Genomic DNA, 23399 nt, shown 5'->3' on the forward strand with positions numbered 1-23399 from the left:
CACAGGGGGGCGCCGCCATGTAAAGTCCCCGGAGAACACAAGGGGGCGCCGCCATGTAAAATCTCCTGAGAACACAAGGGGGTGCCGCCATGTAAAATCTCCTGAGAACACAAGGGGGCGCCGCCATGTAAAATCTCCTGAGAACACAAGGGGGCGCCGCCATGTAAAATCCCCGGAGAACACAACGGGGCGCCGCCATGTCAAAATCCCGGGAGAACACAAGGGGACGCCGCCATGTAAAATCACCAGAGAACACAAGGGGGCGCCGTCATGTAAAATCACCAGAGAACACAAGGGGGCGCCGCCATGTAAAATCCCCGGTGTACACAAGGGGGCGCCGCCATGTAAAATCTCCTGAGAACACAAGGGGGCGCCGCCATGTAAAATCTCCTGAGAACACAAGGGGGCGCGCCATGTAAAATCACCTGAGAACACAAGGGGGCGCCGCCATGTAAAATCTCCTGAGAACACAAGGGGGCGCCGCCATGTAAATTCCCCTGAGAACACAAGGGGGTGCCGCCATATAAAATTCCCTGAGAACACAAGGGGGCACCGCCATGTAAAATCACCAGAGAACACAAGGGGGCGCTGCCATGTAAAATCTCCTGAGAACACAAGGGGGCGCCGCTATGTCAAAATCCCCGGAGTACACAAGGGGGCGCCACCATGTAAAATCTCCTGAGAACACAAGGGGGCGCCGCCATGTAAAATCTCCTGAGAACACAAGGGGGCGCCGCCATGTAAAATCCCTGTTGTACACAGGGGGGCGCCGCCATGTAAAGTCCCCGGAGAACACAAGGGGGCACCGCCATGTAAAATCCCCGCTGTACACAAGGGGGCGCCGCCATGTAAAATCTCCTGAGAACACAAGGGGGCGCTGCCATGTAAAATCCCCGGTGTACACAGGGGGGCGCCGCCATGTAAAATCCCCAGAGAACACAAGGGGGCGCCGCCATGTAAAATCCCCAGAGAACACAAGGGGGCGCCACCATGTAAAATCCCCAGAGAACACAAGGGGGCGCCGCCATGTAAAATCCCCGTTGTACACAGGGGGGCGCCGCCATGTAAAGTCCCCGGAGAACACAAGGGGGCACCGCCATGTAAAATCCCCGCTGTACACAAGGGGGCGCCGCCATGTAAAATCTCCTGAGAACACAAGGGGGCGCTGCCATGTAAAATCCCCGGTGTACACAGGGGGGCGCCGCCATGTAAAATCCCCAGAGAACACAAGGGGGCGCCGCCATTTAAAATCCCCAGAGAAAACAAGGGGGCGCCGCCATGTAAAATCCCCAGAGAACACAAGGGGGCGCCACCATGTAAAATCCCCAGAGAACACAAGGGGGCGCCGCCATGTAAAATCCCCGATGTACACAAGGGAGCGCCGCAATGTAAAATCCCCAGAGAACACAAGGGGGCACCGCCATGTAAAATCTCCTGAGAACACAAGGGGGCGCGCCATGTAAAATCCCCAGAGGACACAAGGGGGCGCCGCCATGTAAAATCTCCTGAGAACACAAGGGGGCGCGCCATGTAAAATCCCCAGAGGACACAAGGGGGTGCCGACTCCATCACATACATGAGCCTGACCATCTTCTTGTCTTCTGTAGGTGGAACATCAGTAATGCTGAGCAGTACGCCCTGCAATACGTGGACGGCCTTCAGACCTACATCACCGAACTGGTGCGTACTGGGCAGACTGCTGCCAACCACTGGGTTCTCTGACCAAGCTCTAAAACCTGACCCTCATCTTTCTCTATCCACAGAACAGGATGGAAATAAAGAACGGCAGCATCCTGAAGCTGACCACTGCTCCGGTAAGATGGCAGGATCTGTCTGCAACAATACACTACACCACACAGGAGAGCCGACAGATCCTCTATACTACACCACACAGGAGAGCCGACAGATCCTCTATACTACACCACACAGGAGAGCCGACATATCCTCTATACTACACCACACAGGAGAGCCGACAGATCCTCTATACTACACCACACAGCAGAGCTGACAGATCCTCTATACTACACCACACAGCAGTGCCGACATATCCTCTATACTACACCACACAGGAGAGCCGACAGATCCTCTATACTACACCACACAGGAGAGCTGACAGATCCTCTATACTACACAGCAGAGCTGACAGATCCTCTATACTACACAGCAGAGCTGACAGATCCTCTATACTACACAGCAGAGCTGACAGATCCTCTATACTACACAGCAGAGCTGACAGATCCTCTATACTACACAGCAGAGCTGACAGATCCTCTATACTACACAGCAGAGCTGACAGATCCTCTATACTACACCACACAGCAGAGCTGACAGATCCTCTATACTACACAGCAGAGCTGACAGATCCTCTATACTACACCGCACAGCAGAGCTGACATATCCTCTATACTACACCACACAGCAGAGCTGACAGATCCTCAATACTACACCACTCAGCAGAGCTGACAGATCCTCAATACTACACAGCAGAGCTGACAGATCCTCTATACTACACCACACAGCAGAGCTGACAGATCCTCTATACTACACAGCAGAGCTGACAGATCCTCTATACTACACCGCACAGCAGAGCTGACATATCCTCTATACTACACCACACAGCAGAGCTGACAGATCCTCTATACTACACCACACAGCAGAGCTGACAGATCCTCAATACTACACCGCACAGCAGAGCCGACATATCCTCTATACTACACCGCACAGCAGAGCTGACATATCCTCTATACTACACCACACAGCAGAGCTGACAGATGCTCTGTACTACACAGCAGAGCTGACAGATCCTCAATACTACACCGCACAGCAGAGCTGATTCCACAACCTGCTGCTCTGACTATGGGTCGTCTTCTTCTCCAGGATAAGGAGGCCGGCAGCCTGTGTCAGGGGGTTCAGAGCCAGAATGTGGACGTCCGCTCCGAGTCTCTGAAGAAGCTGGCCGCGCTCTCCAGTGACGTCACATTCGCTCAGGAGTTCATCAGTCGGGACGGCCTCTGCCTTCTGTCCCGCACGGTGGAAGAAGAAGAGGAGTAAGGATGAGTGATGGCGGTCATGTCCCTGATGGAGAAGATATCAGGGAAGTCCCTGCGGGGATCCCGATCCCCTGATCTCAAGAGATAAGCGGCCGCCGGACTCCTCTGGTGCTGCTTATTGTCAGACATTTTTAGAAACGATAGTTAAGGGTTTGCACATTGCGTAGGTCGCCCCCATCTGCAGATGCAGAATGGACAACACCTCCAATTGTTTGAATTGTGGCCCCCAGAAGCGAACGTATCCCAGCTGTCAAGTCTTGGCACACACATTTGTTATGAGGCACTTTCACCCCAACACCCCATTTAATGCCTCCTGGTCGATCTTGGAGCGACACAGCATCACCTAGAAAGAGCTGAAACTTTCATATATGGTTTGGGTGGCATCCGGTAAAGCGGCCTCTCCCCTCCTTAGCCGTCCTTTATCATGAATGAGGAGCCCCCCCACAGGAAGTAAAGCGGACAATGAGCAGCCAATCAGAGTCCACCTTTCATGTGTCAGAGTTTCTTTGTAAAATGAACTGTGGAATCTGATTGGTTGTTATGGGCAACAAAACCAGTTTTCCTTTACCCCAGTTTAATGTTTCCCTCAAAAAGTGAAGGTTCCCTCCTTTTTTGAGGTGCGGGGTGGTCTATGGCTCCTTGTCCCCGGGACAGCCAGAGATGTCTTCTAGAGAATGCTCTTCCGATTTTAAGTTCTTGAGCAGACATTCAGGGGTTTCTTCATCCCTTATGGTGTGCGGATCCGTGCGCCACTATTACTCCCATCGCAGATCTCCACCCATAAAGGAGGAGTTTTGGCAAAACCCCCCATTCTGCCAGATCTGTAAAGGGAGGATGACTTACCTGCTTCTGGCGCCAGCTCCCTGCTCCTTCTTCTCCCGACCTGTGATGTTACCACCCAGTCTGACATTGACGCAGCTAATCATATCCAGCTTCATATCCAGAGGTTTTTCGAGTGCTGCCAGCATTGCTGCAGAGGTTACAGGGGTGGGGGGTCAGCCTGTCAGTGCTCAGCGTCATATCCAGAGGTTGTACGAGTGCTGCCAGCATTGCTGCAGAGGTTACAGGGGTGGGGGGTCAGCCTGTCAGTGCTCAGCGTCATATCCAGAGGTTGTACGAGTGCTGCCAGCATTGCTGCAGAGGTTACAGGGGTGGGGGGTCAGCCTGTCAGTGCTCAGCGTCATATCCAGAGGTTGTATGAGTGCTGCCAGCATTGCTGCAGAGGTTACAGGGGTGGGGGGGTCAGCCTGTCAGTGCTCAGCGTCATATCCAGAGGTTGTACGAGTGCTGCCAGCATTGCTGCAGAGGTTACAGGGGTGGGGGGTCAGCCTGTCAGTGCTCAGCGTCATATCCAGAGGTTGTATGAGTGCTGCCAGCATTGCTGCAGAGGTTACAGGGGTGGGGGGTCAGCCTGTCAGTGCTCAGCGTCATATCCAGAGGTTGTATGAGTGCTGCCAGCATTGCTGCAGAGGTTACAGGGGTGGGGGTCAGCCTGTCAGTGCTCAGCGTCATATCCAGAGGTTGTACGAGTGCTGCCAGCATTGCTGCAGAGGTTACAGGGGTGGGGGGTCAGCCTGTCAGTGCTCAGCGTCATATCCAGAGGTTGTATGAGTGCTGCCAGCATTGCTGCAGAGGTTACAGGGGTGGGGGGTCAGCCTGTCAGTGCTCAGCGTCATATCCAGAGGTTGTATGAGTGCTGCCAGCATTGCTGCAGAGGTTACAGGGATGGGGGGGTCCGCCTGTCAGTGCTCAGCGTCATATCCAGAGGTTGTATGAGTGCTGCCAGCATTGCTGCAGAGATTACAAAGGTGGGGGGGTCAGCCTGTTAGTGCTCAGCATCATATCCAGAGGTTGTATGAGTGCTGCCAGCATTGCTGCAGAGGTTACAGGGGTGGGGGGTCAGCCTGTCAGTGCTCAGCGTCATATCCAGAGGTTGTATAAGTGCAGCCAGCATTGCTGCAGAGGTTACAGGGGTGGGGGGTCAGCCTGTCAGTGCTCAGCATCATATCCAGAGGTTGTATGAGTGCAGCCAGCATTGCTGCAGAGGTTACAGGGGTGGGGGGTCAGCCTGTCAGTGCTCAGCGTCATATCCAGAGGTTGTATGAGTGCTGCCAGCATTGCTGCAGAGGTTACAGGGGTGGGGGGTCAGCCTGTCAGTGCTCAGCGTCATATCCAGAGGTTGTAAGAGTGCAGCCAGCATTGCTGCAGAGGTTACAGGGGTGGGGGGTCAGCCTGTCAGTGCTCAGCGTCATATCCAGAGGTTGTATGAGTGCTGCCAGCATTTCTGCAGAGATTACAGGGGTGGGGGGGTCAGCCTGTCAGTGCTCAGCGTCATATCCAGAGGTTGTATGAGTGCTGCCAGCATTGCTGCAGAGGTTACAGGGGTGGGGGGGTCAGCCTGTCAGTGCTCAGCGTCATATCCAGAGGTTGTATGAGTGCTGCCAGCATTGCTGCAGAGGTTACAGGGGTGGGGGGGTCAGCCTGTCAGTGCTCAGCAACATATCCAGAGGTTGTATGAGTGCTGCCAGCATTGCTGCAGAGGTTACAGGGGTGGGGGGGTCAGCCTGTCAGTGCTCAGCAACATATCCAGAGGTTGTATGAGTGCTGCCAGCATTGCTGCAGAGGTTACAGGGGTGGGGGGTCAGCCTGTCAGTGCTCAGCGTCATATCCAGAGGTTGTATGAGTGCTGACAGCATTGCTGCAGAGGTTACAGGGATGGGGGGTCAGCCTGTCAGTGCTCAGCGTCATATCCAGAGGTTGTATGAGTGCTGCCAGCATTGCTGCAGAGGTTACAGGGATGGGGGTCAGCCTGTCAGTGCTCAGCGTCATATCCAGAGGTTGTATGAGTGCTGCCAGCATTTCTGTTTGAAACCCCTCAGTTAGGACAATACACATCAAATTGGAGGCAGTCAGGAATACAGAGAAATATCTTGCATTGTGGCCCAGGGCTGATTCTTTTCTTGTCATTGTCTTGGCAGGCGTGGAGAGGTGATGTCGCACACCCTGAGGGCCATCTCTGAGCTAATGGAACATGGCTTTGTGTCATGGGAGACGTTCAGTACCACATTTATACAAAAGGTACATGTGAATTACATGACACAGTGTGAACCACCATGACATGTACACCTGACAGTGATGTGTACACGTCTTATCCTATCCCAGTGATGTGTACACGTCTTATCCTATCCCAGTGATGTGTACACGTCTTATCCTATCCCAGTGATGTGTACACGTGTTACCTTATCCCAGTGATAGAAAAAAGGGGGGGGGGGGGGGGCTAGATGCTTAGTCACAAATAAGCAGCGGAACCCTTATCCAGGATTAGGTTCAGTCTCCTTAAAACAGTCAAATCCACAAGTAGTTGCAGGGACGGCGCTGATACCAGCAGTAATAGACACAATGCAGACTTCAGCACACGCTCCAGCAGGCAGCTGTTATAGATCCACTCCTATGGACGTCTCCTGCAGCGTCTTGATACCAACCGAAAACTTCAATATACGGCACCAATTCCTTCACAAGACAAAAAGACACATAACGCAATACCCAAGTGGTAAAAGTAAGTATCCAATTTATTGTACTTACAAAGTCCATGTGATAAAAGACATTTCATAAAATCACACCCGACCCGGGTTTCGCCTTGGGCTTCGTCAGGGGTTGAGGAACTGAATTCCCTCAGACTCAGTGTTAAATATCCTTCCTAAATTGCTCTAGGACAACACCCAACTTCCGATTGGTCCGGAGGGCGGGTGACATGCATTAAATCCAAACAACACTAAAAACATCCATAATACAAAAATCATACACAATATCAGATAAAAAACAAATTGCAAACATTATCCACATGCGCTTCGCATGGGCAATACAAAACAATTCTAATATGACAGAGTTTACACAAACTGTGCCGCCTGCGATTATGACCTGCAAGCTGCCTTAATATCCCCTTCTATGCTGAGGCCGTGTGGTAGGAGGGGCCCCTCTCATATATCCACTCTGTCTAACAGGGTCTCCCCCTCTCCAGTGTCTCCGCACCAGTTCAACGCCACAGAATCTTAAACCGCTCGGATTTTTCTGGTGCACTTTTTTATAATGCGCCGAAACACTGTGGGTCTCCAGACCCTTCTTAATGTTTCGGACGTGTTCAGCAATGCGGATTTTTAATTTTCTTAGAGTACGACCTATATATTGTGTCTTGCAGGGGCGCTCTAACAAGTAGATTACCCCCGCTGTTTCACATGACAGATTCCCTTTTATTTTACACTCCTTATGTTTTGTTGTTGACGTCACCATACTCGTATTGATGTTTTTCTTGTCTTCCTTGGCCCTATTTTTACATCCTATGCAAAAGCCGCACCATGTGAACACATCCCGATGGATGCGGGATCCCTTTTGTACCCTAATAAAGAAAATGGATCCCGCATCCATCGGGATGTGTTCACATGGTGCGGAGACACTGGAGAGGGGGAGACCCTGTTAGACAGAGTGGATATATGAGAGGGGCCCCTCCTACCACACGGCCTCAGCATAGAGGGGGATATTAAGGCAGCTTGCAGGTCATAATCGCAGGCTGCACAGTTTGTGTAAACTCTGTCATATTAGAATTGTTTTGTATTGCCCATGCGAAGCGCATGTGGATAATGTTTGCAATTTGTTTTTTATCTGATATTGTGTATGATTTTTGTATTATGGATGTTTTTAGTGTTGTTTGGATTTAATGCATGTCACCCGCCCTCCGGACCAATCGGAAGTTGGGTGTTGTCCTAGAGCAATTTAGGAAGGATATTTAACACTGAGTCTGAGGGAATTCAGTTCCTCAACCCCTGACGAAGCCCAAGGCGAAACCCGGGTCGGGTGTGATTTTATGAAATGTCTTTTATCACATGGACTTTGTAAGTACAATAAATTGGATACTTACTTTTACCACTTGGGTATTGCGTTATGTGTCTTTTTGTCTTGTGAAGGAATTGGTGCCGTATATTGAAGTTTTTGGTTGGTATCAAGACGCTGCAGGAGACGTCCATAGGAGTGGATCTATAACAGCTGCCTGCTGGAGCTTATCCCAGTGATGTGTACCCGCGTTACCTTATCCCAGTGATGTGTACCCGCGTTACCTTATCCCAGTGATGTGTACCCGCGTTACCTTATCCCACTGATGTGTACATGTGTTCCCTTATCCCACTGATGTGTACCCGCATTACCTTATCCCAGTGATGTGTACCCGCGTTGCCTTATCCCAGTGATGTGTACCCGCGTTACCTTATCCCAGTGATGTGTACCCGCGTTAGCTTATCCCAGTGATGTGTACCCGCGTTAGCTTATCCCAGTGATGTGTACCCGCGTTACCTTATCCCAGTGATGTGTACACGCGTTACCTTATCCCAGTGATGTGTACCCACGTTACCTTATCCCAGTGATGTGTACCCGCGTTACCTTATCCCAGTGATGTGTACCCGCATTACCTTATCCCAGTGATGTGTACCCGCATTACCTTATCCCAGTGATGTGTACCCGCGTTACCTTATCCCAGTGATGTGTACCCGCGTTACCTTATCCCAGTGATGTGTACCCGTGTTACCTTATCCCAGTGATGTGTACCCACGTTACCTTATCCCAGTGATGTGTACCCGCGTTACCTTATCCCAGTGATGTGTACCCGCGTTACCTTATCCCAGTGATGTGTACCCGCATTACCTTATCCCAGTGATGTGTACCCGTGTTACCTTATCCCAGTGATGTGTACCCGTGTTACCTTATCCCAGTGATGTGTACCCGTGTTACCTTATCCCAGTGATGTGTACCCGTGTTACCTTATCCCAGTGATGTGTACCCGCGTTACCTTATCCCAGTGATGTGTACCCGCGTTACCTTATCCCAGTGATGTGTACCCGCGTTACCTTATCCCAGTGATGTGTACCCACGTTACCTTATCCCAGTGATGTGTACCCGCGTTATCTCCAGGCCTTTGTATTTTCCAGGTTGTGACCTTCGTGACCATGAATCTGATGCTGCTGGAGATCACTCAGCTCGCTCTCATCATCCTGGAGAGTGTGGTTCAGAGTAACACTAAGCTGGCGGACATGGTGCGAGTAGAGGTTCCTCTGGACAGACTGCTCACCCTTCTACAGCTGTAAGTTCTTTATTTTATGGACATAAAAATGGGACGGGCTCCTGGCTGCCAGAAGCAAAGTATTCTCGCACATACTAAGGGCAGAATAAAGTAGAGACAGGGGAGTGGATTTCAGCGGTCTGTCATTAACAATCATTGCAGACTGGGCCTGGATAAGAGTCCTGGCCACCTGAGAAGAGTCCTGGCCACCTGAGAAGAGTCCTGGCCACCTGAGAAGAGTCCTGGCCACCTGAGAAGAGTCCTGGTCATTCCTGATCTCCTGCCCACCTGCTGAGGACTGACCGGCTTCTACCTAGTTGTCTCCCTTTCTCTCTAGGAGAGAACTGCCAATCATCAGCAGATGGTGGAGGAGAGCAGGAGATTATAATATCCAGGACTCTTCTCAGGTAGATGGGACTCTTCTCAAGGCCTGAGCTGCAATGATTGTGATGCTGGTTCTCAGCAACCGCTGACTTTTAGCTGATGACAGACACAGCGCTGACATCAGCATCTCGGTCACTATTTTATGCTGCCCTCAGTGAGGTCAGCAGTGAGGTCAGCATCAAGTTGATGACGGGTTCCCTTTAAGCCTAATAATCAGCGCCTCTTCTTAGTCTGTACAGATCCCTTTACTGTGGTTACCTGCTTATCTGTCACCCTAATCCTGTCTGTAATAATAGCACCTTGGTCTATGGCCCATGTAGCTGCAGTAAAGACATTTTCTTACTGCTTTCTAAAAGTTGTTATAAACAAGATGGCCGCCCCCATAATCGTGTTCATAGAATAGAATAAACAGAAAAAAAATATTGGATTATCTGAAAAGGATATGTGCTGCTATCTGCCAGAAAACTGTTTTAGTCACACATTCCCTTTAAGGCCCCTTTCACACTAGCGAGTTTTCTGCGCAGGTGCAATGTGTGACGCGAACGCAAAGCACCCGCACTGAATCCCGACCCATTTTTTTCAATGGGTCTGTGTACATGAGAATTTTTTTTTTTTTCACACATCAGTTCTTCGTTGCGTGAAAATCGCAGCATGTTCTACGGTATATTCAGCGTTTTTCACGCATGCAGCCCTGGCCCCATAGAAGTAAATGGAGCTTCAGTGAAAAACGTATCGCATCCGCAAGTGCGGATGCAATACGTCTTTCACTGATGGTTGCTAAGAGATGTTTTAAACCTTCAGTTTTTTTTATCACGTGCGTGAAAAACTTATCAAAACGCATTGCACCCGCGTGGAAAAAACTGAACGCAAACGCAGACTAAACTGACTGAACTTGCTTGCAAAATGGTGCGAGTTTCACTGAACGCACCCTGAAGGCATCTGGACCAAATCCGTATTGTTCGTGTGAAAGGGGCCTAAATGGGCCGGGGTGCTCAGAAGGGTGCTGCAGCTTTTTCACATCATGCCAAGCACAGCGCCATACTTTGTATAGTGGTTGTTCTTGGTATTTCATTCACTTGAATGGGATTGAGATGCACATAAGTTATGTGACTAATGGACATGATGTCAGAGGCCGCAGCCCCTTCCAGCAGCTGAATGACACGGCCCACCTTAAAGGATCGGCCCTCACTCATCGCCAGTGATAGTCTAGTACAGATCATGGCCGTGACCCCTGAGACGGATGGCGGGGCAGACTGTTACGGACATACGTCCATGTGCTCAGGGTTTCATGTTTTCCTGCAGACCGGCTCAGGAGACTCAGATTAAAGTGATGGCGCTCATTGTGGCCTTACTACAGAAAGTCGGGGGACAAGAGCGAGTGGTAAGACATCAGTCCGGTGTAGGGTCCGCATGCTTCTCTTCTCTTGCTGATTGTCTCCTTCTTCAGGAAATGCTGGATTATCTATGGAAAAAGAACATGCGGCAGTTTATCCACAAGGTGAGAGATGGAGGTGTGGGAGGCCTGGGTGTAGTATGCTTGGCACACGCCAGGACCCACGTGTCATGTCTTTCAGAACATAATCCACAGCTGGCCACAACTGGGGGATGAAATGCGTCACTACCTGTACGTGCTGCAGTCCCTCAGTCTGGGCCTATTGGAGAGTCGGATGAGGATGGCCATGGACCCAAACGACACCGTAAGACCATGTTAACTATACTTACCCGCTGCGTGTTCTATACTATATGTATACTTACCTGCTGTATGTTCTATATGTATACTGACCCGCTGCATGTTCTATACTATATGTATACCGACCCGCTGTGTGTTCTATATGTATACTGACCCACTGTATGTTCTATATGTATACCGACCCGCTGTATGTTCTATATGTATACCGACCCGCTGTATGTTCTATACTATATGTATACTGACCCACCGTATGTTCTATATGTATACTTACCTGCTGTATGTTCTATATGTATACCGACCCGTTGTATGTTCTATATGTATACCGACCCGCTGTATGTTCTATACTATATGTATACTGACCCACCGTATGTTCTATATGTATACTTACCTGCTGTATGTTCTATATGTATACCGACCCGTTGTATGTTCTATATGTATACTGACCCGCTGCGTGTTCTATATGTATACTGACCCACTGCATGTCCTATATGTATACCGACCCGCTGCATGTTCTATACTATATGTATACTGACCCGCTGTATGTTCTATACTATATGTATACCGACCCGCTGCATGTTCTATACTATATGTATACTGACCCGCAGTATGTTCTATACTATATGTATACTGACCCACTGTATGTTCTATATGTATACCGACCCACTGTATGTTCTATATGTATACTGACACACCGTATGTTCTATACTATATGTATACCGACCCGCCGTATGTTCTATACTATATGTATACTGACCCACTGTATGTTCTATATGTATACCGACCCACTGTATGTTCTATATGTATACTGACACACTGCATGTCCTATATGTATACTGACCCGCTGCATGTTCTATACTATATGTATACTGACACAATGTATGTTCTATATGTATACTGACCCGCTGTATGTTCTATATGTATACTGACCCGCTGTATGTTCTATACTATATGTATACTGACCCACTGTATGTTCTATATGTATACTGACCCGCTGCATGTTCTATACTATATGTATACTGACCCGCTGTATGTTCTATACTATATGTATACCGACCCGCTGCATGTTCTATACTATATGTATACTGACCCGCTGCGTGTTCTATATGTATACCGACCCGCCGTATGTTCTATACTATATGTATACCGACCCACTGTATGTTCTAGACTATATGTATACTGACCCACCGTATGTTCTATATGTATACCGACCCGCTGTATGTTCTAGACTATATGTATACCGACCCACTGTATGTTCTATATGTATACCGACCCACTGTATGTTCTATATGTATACTGACCCACTGCATGTTCTATACTATATGTATACCGACCCGCTGTATGTTCTATATGTATACTGACCCACTGCATGTCCTATATGTATACTGACCCGCTGTATGTTCTATACTATATGTATACTGACCCGCTGTGTGTTCTATATGTATACCGACCCACTGTATGTTCTAGACCAGGGGTGCACAACCTGCTGCCCGGGGGCCACATGCGGCCCTCAATACCATTCTATGCGGCCCCCAACCACCTGGTAGCAGACATGTATGTCTATGTCTTGTGGCTGCTCACATGAAACTTTAATATATTGTCCCATTAGATGGGAGTCCTGGAAGTGTAACTAGACATTTATAATATATACTGTATGTTCAATATGCCTTAAATATAGTATTTCACTTGGTAATACCCCTTTAAAGTTTATTTTCGGCCCTTGGAATTGGTTCAGGTTAACAATGTGGCCCCCAACCAAAAAAGGTTGTGCACCCCTGTTCTAGACTATATGTATACCGACCCACCGTATGTTCTAGACTATATGTATACTGACCCACTGTATGTTCTATACTATATGTATACTGACCCGCTGTGTGTTCTATATGTATACTGACCCACTGTATGTTCTATACTATATGTATACCGACCCACTGTATGTTCTATACTATATGTATACTGACACACTGTATGTTCTATACTATATGTATACTGACCCACTGTATGTTCTAGACTATATGTATACTGACCCACTGTATGTTCTATATGTATACTGACCCACTGTATGTTCTATATGTATACTGACCCACCGTGTGTTCTATACTATATGTATACCGACCCACTGTATGTTCTATATGTATACCGACCCACCGTATGTTCTATACTATATGTATACTGACACAATGTATGTTCTATATGTATACTGACCCGCTGTATGTTCTATATGTATACTGACCCGCTGTATGTTCTATACTATATGTATACTGACCCGCTGTATGTTCTATATGTATACTGACACACTATGTTCTATATGTATACTGACCCACTGTATGTTCTATACTGTATGTATACTGACACACTGTATGTTCTGGAGATGCCTTTAGAGTTGGTTTTTTTTTAAGCAGATTTTCCTGCAGTTTTTTTTTTGCCAGAAGTGGATCCAGTCGGAAGGAGAAGTAAAAGTCCTTTCTGTTTCCAATTCCTTTCAAATCCATTTTTGGCTTTGGCTCCAAAGTCGTCTCCAATCTTCTTGTGTACGTAACATTAGACACTTTTCAATCCACTTACACTTTTACGCTGCCTCCGACCTGTGGAGCGTATTCTTCTCGTCAGATGATCTCATTAATGATCACTCGACAGCTAGATATCAAGTCTTTTAAGATGGTGCCCACTCTAAGCCAATGCCATAGCCAGCGTGTGCCTGCCGTTCTAGACATCTGCCGGCATTGTCCATGATCTGAGACAATTCAACCCTCAGATGCCATAGGCAATGGCAACCATGGCATCTGAGAGGTCATTCAGAGGGGGGCTTCCTCTGACTGAATGGCGCCCCACAATGAGATTGCAGGACACACTTGGATACTATGGCCATTGGGAAGGAGGAATAACCGACTTTCTCCAATTTTTAAAGGGGTTTTCCGGAATTCCTTTGGTTTTTCACTATAGAAAATGTACCAATGCTGTGCTTATTGTATACATGTGAGATTCTTGTGAGATCGCCTTGACGTGGCGGACAGGCACAAATAATTTGGTACAAAACGTATTTGCCAAGAATCTCATTTATAACTTAGCATTAGTACATTTCCTATAGTGAGTACGGCACTATGGTGCTTACTTTGTTATTTGTTTGCGGAGCGCTGCTGCATTGTTTGTTTTTTGCTTTTGTGCTTTCAGCCATGGCGACATTCACCTGTGCACTGATATGTGCTGACTAACCCCCTCTTTTCTATCCACGTACCATACATAGTCCATGGATGGGAGGTGCATACAGTGCAGAGCGTTCCTCCTATAATGTGTTACGCTGCAGTCCTCGTACAGTGAATGGCCCCTGGTTATAAGGGGTTCAGTGCAGGGGCCTCGACCGTGAACATTAAGGATGAAGTATGGCACAATATATGACATAAAATGTAATACCGTCTATGGAAAAGGATGATATACACACCCTTAAGTTGGCCATACTTAAGAGGGCTGAGATGATCATGTTATGTGTATGGGGGTCCTCCTCACACTCCTCCAATGGCAGATGTTGGGGGAAAAGAAGAATCAGGCCATTGGATTTCAGCATGCCCAGTCCGTCTGTTCTCTTAACTTAGTGTATGATCACAGTGGGTCTGGGTTTACACTTGGTAAATGAGATTCAGTGTGAATAAATTAAAAGTTACTCTTCTAGGACTAAATCTGCAGGTGACATGTCTTGATGGTACAGGAGGAGGGAATTGGAGTGCAGATTTGATTGTATATTTGATTATAATCTACAATCTATGTAAAGCAGCTTTACAATATCCATTCCTCAACAGTGAAAATGAGGCATCAAGAAGGACGAGCAGTAAGGTTAAGCAACTTGAGGAAGTTGCAGGTATTGCTAAGATCTGCAGATGCTAAAATTGTCGGCACCTAGCTCCAATCTGTGACACGTGGGAGGGGCATAGAAGCCAGAAAGACAGCAAAGTTTTAGCTACATGAAACCTCAGAAATTGGATCAAGTCGTGTGTGATGATTGTGAGATGCCTCCTGTTTGTTGACGTCCCAGTTATCACCATTTGTCTCTAACTAAGGGACGGATCCTTGACCTGAGAGGCCTTGGTTTATCACTCTGGCAGGTTTATCACTAGGCTGAGATGTCAGCACTGATCAACGTTTTGTGTCCCTTTAGTTGGGAGAACGACCATGAACTGTAATGACTGGAAGAGATGCTGAGAGGAGAACCTCCTTTCTGGACAGATGATCTAATTAGAAGAATGGCGCACAGTGATCCATTCTGTACTGCAAGTGAAATTGCCACATCCCAAACCTAAGGCGACAACAACGTCTGCGCAACACTGGACGTCCAGTTACAGGTGTCCACTGAACTTACACCACCGCTCTCAAAGGCTATCATGGTGCACAGCAAGACAGTAATGGAGTTCTGTCCTCTTCACCAATGAGTCTGGCTTTTGTTTCTGAGACTAGTCTGAAGACCACTTGGGCAACGCAATGAAGAGGACTTCACAAGGAAACGTCACACTGGTCCAACCCTGGGATCATGCTGTGGGGTGACATAATTTACGGTGGCCGGATCCCTCTAGTCTTCATTTTATTAACAGCTCGGCGTTCCATTGATTTTGTTGTGGAGCCAGTGGGAAGGACATTTCTCCAAACTGACCCAGGAGATGTTTCTCAACAGGACGATGCGAGGTCACGTTACTCGTACTACTGTGAGCAACCATGGCCTGCAGCATGACCAGACTTGTCTGCCATTGAGCACATCAAGGATGTGCTTGCTCGGCAGTTACAAAGGGAGCTGCCACCAGCAGATCATGATGATCTATGAGCCTAGGTGCCTTCAGTGCAGCACAACGTTCCTCAGACAACCGTTAGTAGCCTCATTGATAGCAGGCAAGGCATTGAAGTGCGTGTGCGAATGAAACGAGATGTACTGATTATTTTGTTTTCATTTGCATATCATTAACATGTCTGTCCATCCTGTGATTTCCATAATTCCATGACTTTTCCTTCTTGGTGCTGCAATTTCAGTGTTGAGTACCTTGATAGAAGGGGAAACTCCATTAGATGTCTTTTTTTTTTTTTCTGGTTGATTTCCGGCCATATCAGGCTACAGTAGAAGGTAAGGGAGGAAGCCAGATGAGTTTGGAAGGCTTATTGTTTTTATTGTAATGTTTTTCGTGTCTTTCTGTTTGGGATCGGGGGACTACTTTGAAACGCCGTTGTGGAATTTGTTTAATAAAGGTTAAAGAGCTTATTTAGAAAGTGTTTTTTTTTTCACGTGTGTGGGGTTTGTTTTCACACTTTATTGCAGTGTTAATACTGGGGGTGTCTGACAAACACCTCTCCATTACTATCAGTGGGTCTTAGTGTCAGTCAGCTGTGTTCCTCCACCCCAGGGCTGACACTACCCCCATTTTGATAAACAAAAACGGACATGGGGTCCCCCTCTTATTTCTATAACCAGCCAAGGTTATACCGACAGCTGGGGCTGACATTACCAGGAAGGGAAGGTCCACAGTTATTGGCCCTTCCCACCTGAAAACCACCAGCCGCCCCAGAAGCTACACCATCACATTCTCCTGTCAACCCAGCTGTTCCCAGCACCCCTGGAGCTTTGGGTAATGGGGGAGGGACAATAATGTCAGCCCTGGGGTGGAAAAAACACTGCTGGCCGACACTAAGACCCAGTGACAGGAATGTAGGTGTCTGTCAGATACCTCCATTACTAAGACTACAACAAAAAAACACACAAAAATACTTTATTTAAGACTGCAGCCTTCTTTAACCATTTTATTAAAGCAAATTCCACAGCGGCTCTTCAACCCTAACAAATCCGCCATAGTCCAAATAGAGACACAAAAAACATTATAATAAAAAAAAGACTTCTTTAATGGTTCCTGCTGCCTTAGTGCCCCCCCACACAGTAGTCATGCCCCCTTAGTGCCCCCACACAGTAGTCATGCCCCCACACAGTAGTCATGCCCCCACACAGTAGTTATGCTCCCTTAGTGCCCCCACACAGTAGTTATGCTCCCTTAGTGCCCCCACACAGTAGTTATGCTCCCTTAGTGCCCCCACACAGTAGTTATGCTCCCTTAGTGCCCCCACACAGTAGTTATGCCCCCACACAGTAGTTATGCTCCCTTAGTGCCCCATGCAGTAGTTATGCTCCCTTAGTGCCCTACACAGTAGTCATGCCCCCACGCAGTAGTTATGCTCCCTTAGTGCCCCACGCAGTAGTTATGCTCCCTTAGTGCCCCCACACAGTAGTTATGCTCCCTTAGTGCCCCCACACAGTAGTTATGCTCCCTTAGTGCCCCATGCAGTAGTTATGCTCCCTTAGTGCCCCCACACAGTAGTTATGCTCCCTTAGTGCCCCCACACAGTAGTTATGCTCCCTTAGTGCCCCCACACAGTAGTTATGCCCCCACACAGTAGTTATGCTCCCTTAGTGCCCCATGCAGTAGTTATGCTCCCTTAGTGCCCTACACAGTAGTCATGCCCCCACGCAGTAGTTATGCTCCCTTAGTGCCCCACGCAGTAGTTATGCTCCCTTAGTGCCCCCACACAGTAGTTATGCTCCCTTAGTGCCCCCACACAGTAGTTATGCTCCCTTAGTGCCCCATGCAGTAGTTATGCTCCCTTAGTGCCCCCACACAGTAGTTATGCTCCCTTAGTGCCCCCACACAGTAGTTATGCTCCCTTAGTGCCCCCACACAGTAGTTATGCTCCCTTAGTGCCCCCACACAGTAGTTATGCTCCCTTAGTGCCCCCACACAGTAGTTATGCTCCCTTAGTGCCCCCACACAGTAGTTATGCTCCCTTAGTGCCCCCACACAGTAGTTATGCTCCCTTAGTGCCCCCACACAGTAGTTATGCTCCCTAAGTGCCCCCACACAGTAGTTATGCTCCCTTAGTGCCCCCACACAGTAGTTATGCTCCCTTAGTGCCCCCACACAGTAGTTATGCTCCCTTAGTGCCCCCACACAGTAGTTATGCTCCCTTAGTGCCCCCACACAGTAGTTATGCTCCCTTAGTGCCCCCACACAGTAGTTATGCTCCCTTAGTGCCCCCACACAGTAGTTATGCTCCCTTAGTGCCCCCACACAGTAGTTATGCTCCCTTAGTGCCCCCACACAGTAGTTATGCTCCCTTAGTGCCCCCACACAGTAGTTATGCTCCCTTAGTGCCCCCACACAGTAGTTATGCTCCCTTAGTGCCCCCACACAGTAGTTATGCTCCCTTAGTGCCCCCACACAGTAGTTATGCTCCCTTAGTGCCCCCACACAGTAGTTATGCTCCCTTAGTGCCCCCACACAGTAGTTATGCTCCCTTAGTGCCCCCACACAGTAGTTATGCTCCCTTAGTGCCCCCACACAGTAGTTATGCTCCCTTAGTGCCCCCACACAGTAGTTATGCCCCCTTAGTGCCCCCACACAGTAGTTATGCTCCCTTAGTGCCCCCACACAGTAGTTATGCTCCCTTAGTGCCCCCACACAGTAGTTATGCTCCCTTAGTGCCCCCACACAGTAGTTATGCTCCCTTAGTGCCCCCACACAGTAGTTATGCTCCCTTAGTGCCCCCACACAGTAGTTATGCTCCCTTAGTGCCCCCACACAGTAGTTATGCTCCCTTAGTGCCCCCACACAGTAGTTATGCTCCCTTAGTGCCCCCACACAGTAGTTATGCTCCCTTAGTGCCCCCACACAGTAGTTATGCTCCCTTAGTGCCCCCACACAGTAGTTATGCTCCCTTAGTGCCCCCACACAGTAGTTATGCTCCCTTAGTGCCCCCACACAGTAGTTATGCTCCCTTAGTGCCCCCACACAGTAGTTATGCTCCCTTAGTGCCCCCACACAGTAGTTATGCTCCCTTAGTGCCCCCACACAGTAGTTATGCTCCCTTAGTGCCCCCACACAGTAGTTATGCTCCCTTAGTGCCCACACACAGTAGTTATGCTCCCTTAGTGCCCCCACACAGTAGTTATGCCCCCTTAGTGCCCCCACACAGTAGTTGTGCCCCACACAGTAGTTATGCCCGTTTGGTGCCCCACAGTCATGCTCCCTTAGTGCCCCCACACAGTAGTTGTGCCCCACACAGTAGTTATGCCCCCACACAGTAGTTATTCCCCCTTAGCGCTCCCACACCATAGCCATGCCCCCTTTGTGCCACCATACAGTAGTCATGCCCCCTTAGTGCCCCACACAGTAGTCATGCCCCCTTAGCGCTCTCCTTTTATGCCCTAACACAGTAGTTTAGTGCCTTAGTACCCCCACACAGCAGCAATGCTCCCTTACTGACCCACACAGTAGTTATGCCACCTTAGTGCCCCCACATAGTAGTGATGCCTTCTATGTACCTCTAGATGGTAACCCTCTCACAGTAGTGCTGCCCCTGTAGTGTTAATAAAATAATAAAACAGTAATACTTGCCTAACCCCGTTTCCCAGGTGAAAGGAGAAGATCGCCCTATCCCCAAACATGCTGTAATTTCATTTTGTGCACAAACCTGGAATTACACACATCTGTTCAGCGCAAGGAAACTCCAATGCCTGCAGAACGCAATACATTGCCCTAATAGTGCACCCAATGTTCTTCTAAGGCTAGCTACATCTGTATACAGCCTGCAGCCACAAGCGGCCCTACACAGATAGATAATGAGCAGAATTTCACCTTCTTATTTTTAGGAGCAGCGACAGCAGCTCCAGAATCTACGTCTCATGGCTTTTCCAAATGAAGCTGTTGAAGGAGGTCACATGACATCAGAGCAGCGGCGCTCAATCTGCGCCAAAGAATTCCGCAAACTTGGCTTTACAGTGAGTTATTTCTGTGTATTACCCTGACTCTAACTACCCCCCCCCCCCCTTCCCATTGTAGCCCTCATGGAGTAGTTATGCAGGTGTGATAAAGTCCTCTCCACCATCTTGCTTAGCGCATCCCGAATATCTTACTACTTCTCCCGAAAGCCTCCAGGTCTAATCTAAGCTTAGCCTACTAAGTCCTTTAGAGATGCCATTAAAGGGGTTATCTCATCATCAGGTCATATTTATGTGTATAATTGGATGTAGATGAGCTTTCTGAGCAGATCTCAGTGTGGTAAAGCTACAGTACATAGTGTATATGATATGTACATGTTGGACACAGCTCTGCCCTCAGCATGTCTTTCCTATACTTATAAGCTATCACATATTACTGGTGTCTGTATAATCATATATTGTGTCTGTGAATAAAGCGGTGATATGTAGATGAGCTTTCTGAGCAGATCTCAGTGTGGTGAAGCTATAGTACATAGTGTATAGGATATGTAGATGCTAGGACACTGCTCTGCCCTCAGCATGTCTTTCCTATACTTATAAGATAACATATATCACTGGTGTCTGTATAATCATATATATCAGCATAGGTGGGATCAGTCACTATAGACCTGCATGATATCAACATAGGAGGGGCCAGTCACTGTAGACCTGTGTGATATCAGTATGAGTGAGACTAAATACACAAAATCTCTTAACTCTTACTCAGAATAATGGCAGCCCATGGCAGGACCTGTGTCTCACTCCTCCTGGACTCCTGACTCTCGACAATATGGTGTATTTCTCTATACGTTGGCCTAGTGCCTACAGTCGGGTGAGTACATATGATCAGATTGCGCAGAGGTCCTTTATATACTCTTATAACATAAACAGGTACAATATATGGGGTTCGGACCGCGCTTCTAGTCCAGGTCAGTGTGCAAGTTCTTAGTCCTTCTTACTTCTTCGTTCACAAAGAGAGCCTGAGGGCTGCAAATATCCCTTAAGTAGATATCCTGCAACCAATGGAGTTATAATAGTGTAAGTCCGTATGTGACAGTAACCTGCATTGCACTGATTATACTCACAAGATGTGTATCACACAAAGCGTAAATGTAATCCCTCCGTGGTAAGTTGCACTTGTTCTGTCGGAACAGCCACGTTTCCATACAATCTGGTTAGATCCCCACACGGACCCAAATGGTATATACCTCAGACCAATCTATATTTCTTTTCTTCAGATTCCTGAAGGTTTTCTGTGGACAAGAATGGCTTCTGCAATAGTGAAGCTCCGTATTCCTTATTAAAAACTTTTATTTGTCCATACTTACAAGACAACTTCTTAAAACAGCTTTTTAAAACACATAAAATTCCCAGCGTCTGCTGCTTCTGCCCGACCCGGGTTTCACTCCTAGAGCTTCGTCAGGGGCACACTTGTTTTCACCCTCCCCCTCCTTCTTATTCATCCATTGCAACTAATCAGGAGTCAGGTGTGTTCCTCCACAGTGTTTTCCTATCCTGCTATTAACCCTATACTGGACTCTCCTCATCCCCAGGGGAAAGAAGGCAGATGTTATTAAGTCCCTATTCACATGAGCATGCTTTTTTGTATATCGTTTGTTCATCTATAAAAAGGCTCCCAACTTAAAAAATAAATTGGTACATAGCGCAAATCGTTTTGAAAATAAATACAGGAATAAAAAAACGAAAAATAGCTTTAATTGGTGCGGTTTTTGCATTCCATGCAAGAACAGAAAAAGAACAGAAAAATTACAAAAGAATACGCTAATTAAAAGTACCAATAAAGACAAACAATTAGAAGTAGTAGGTGAGATGACATGTCATAGTAAAGGGGTTGTATATGTACTGGAGTGCCCTTGTGGCCTTCAGTATGTTGGACGGACTATTAGACCCCTAAAAGTCCGCATACAGGAACACATAAGAAATATAAAAAAAGGTCTTGAAAGTCATGGAGTATCGGCCCATTATAAAAGATACCACCAAAAGAATCCAGAAGGTCTAAAGTTTATGGGAGTAGAATCCGTACAAAACCATTGGAGGGGAGGCAGTCTTTTGGAAAAAATTAATAGGCAAGAAACCAAGTGGATATACGAATTAGGTACACTACAGCCGAGAGGTCTAAATGTGGATTTCGACCTGCAAGCTGTATTGAATTAGCGAACAAACGATATACAAAAAAGCATGCTCATGTGAATAGGGACTTAATAACATCTGCCTTCTTTCCCCTGGGGATGAGGAGAGTCCAGTATAGGGTTAATAGCAGGATAGGAAAACACTGTGGAGGAACACACCTGACTCCTGATTAGTTGCAATGGATGAATAAGAAGGAGGGGGAGGGTGAAAACAAGTGTGCCCCTGACGAAGCTCTAGGAGTGAAACCCGGGTCGGGCAGAAGCAGCAGACGCTGGGAATTTTATGTGTTTTAAAAAGCTGTTTTAAGAAGTTGTCTTGTAAGTATGGACAAATAAAAGTTTTTAATAAGGAATACGGAGCTTCACTATTGCAGAAGCCATTCTTGTCCACAGAAAACCTCCAGGAATCTGAAGAAAAGAAATATAGATTGGTCTGAGGTATATACCATTTGGGTCCGTGTGGGGATCTAACCAGATTGTATGGAAACGTGGCTGTTCCGACAGAACAAGTGCAACTTACCACGGAGGGATTACATTTACGCTTTGTGTGATACACATCTTGTGAGTATAATCAGTGCAATGCAGGTTACTGTCACATACGGACTTACACTATTATAACTCCATTGGTTGCAGGATATCTACTTAAGGGATATTTGCAGCCCTCAGGCTCTCTTTGTGAACGAAGAAGTAAGAAGGACTAAGAACTTGCACACTGACCTGGACTAGAAGCGCGGTCCGAACCCCATATATTGTACCTGTTTATAACGTGATTGAACCCACATCACTTTTCGGACCTGCTGCATAGCGATTTTTGCGGACTGGTGATATATTTATTTTTTATTTTTTCTTATAACATAAAGACTGATCCAAGAACTTTCCAGGTTAATACTTTGACATGGGCTGCTAATTATCATATTGTCTAATTTTTGATAGTTTGTGCTTGAGAATAGCAGTCGGGAAGACAAACACGTCTGTCCATTTGCCAGAAGCAGTATTCACGTGACCCTGATTCTCTGTGAGATCCTTCAAGTTGGAGAAACTGGTATGACTTTAATGTCTTAACGGTACATATGATTCAGGTGTTCTCAGCCATCCTCCACTTCCCATAATCTAAATAAATTGTGCAGAAATGTCATAATCATCACGCTGTCTCAGTGTATCTCTGGTTCTGTGCAAGATTCCAGAGCTGTGATGTCACAATTGTAAATGGTTTCCCATGATGTAATGAAGCCTTTTGAATGTTTCCACT

The 23399-nt window shown here is 47.4% G+C and overlaps 1 protein-coding gene across 2 annotated transcripts in view; it reads left to right on the top strand.

Moving 5' to 3' along the window:
- LOC120980357 (engulfment and cell motility protein 3-like) overlaps positions 1–23399 on the top strand; it is a 97361-nt gene that overhangs the window by 21860 nt on the left and 52102 nt on the right. Inside the window, exons 4-14 of one of the 2 annotated variants that reach the window (XM_040409408.1) lie at positions 1608–1680; positions 1764–1814; positions 2878–3047; positions 6029–6128; positions 9023–9174; positions 10840–10918; positions 10985–11035; positions 11112–11234; positions 19893–20021; positions 20728–20832; positions 23084–23192. In XM_040409408.1, coding sequence (XP_040265342.1) covers positions 1608–1680; positions 1764–1814; positions 2878–3047; positions 6029–6128; positions 9023–9174; positions 10840–10918; positions 10985–11035; positions 11112–11234; positions 19893–20021; positions 20728–20832; positions 23084–23192 — 1142 coding nt within the window. Of the gene's footprint in view, positions 1–1607; positions 1681–1763; positions 1815–2877; positions 3048–6028; positions 6129–9022; positions 9175–10839; positions 10919–10984; positions 11036–11111; positions 11235–19892; positions 20022–20727; positions 20833–23083; positions 23193–23399 lie in introns of those variants that run through there. The other variant, XM_040409410.1, reaches the window with a different exon arrangement.

The sequence above is a fragment of the Bufo bufo genome, chromosome 10 (genome assembly GCF_905171765.1).
Source record: "Bufo bufo chromosome 10, aBufBuf1.1, whole genome shotgun sequence".
In the NCBI taxonomy this organism is placed as follows: Eukaryota; Metazoa; Chordata; class Amphibia; order Anura; family Bufonidae; genus Bufo; species Bufo bufo.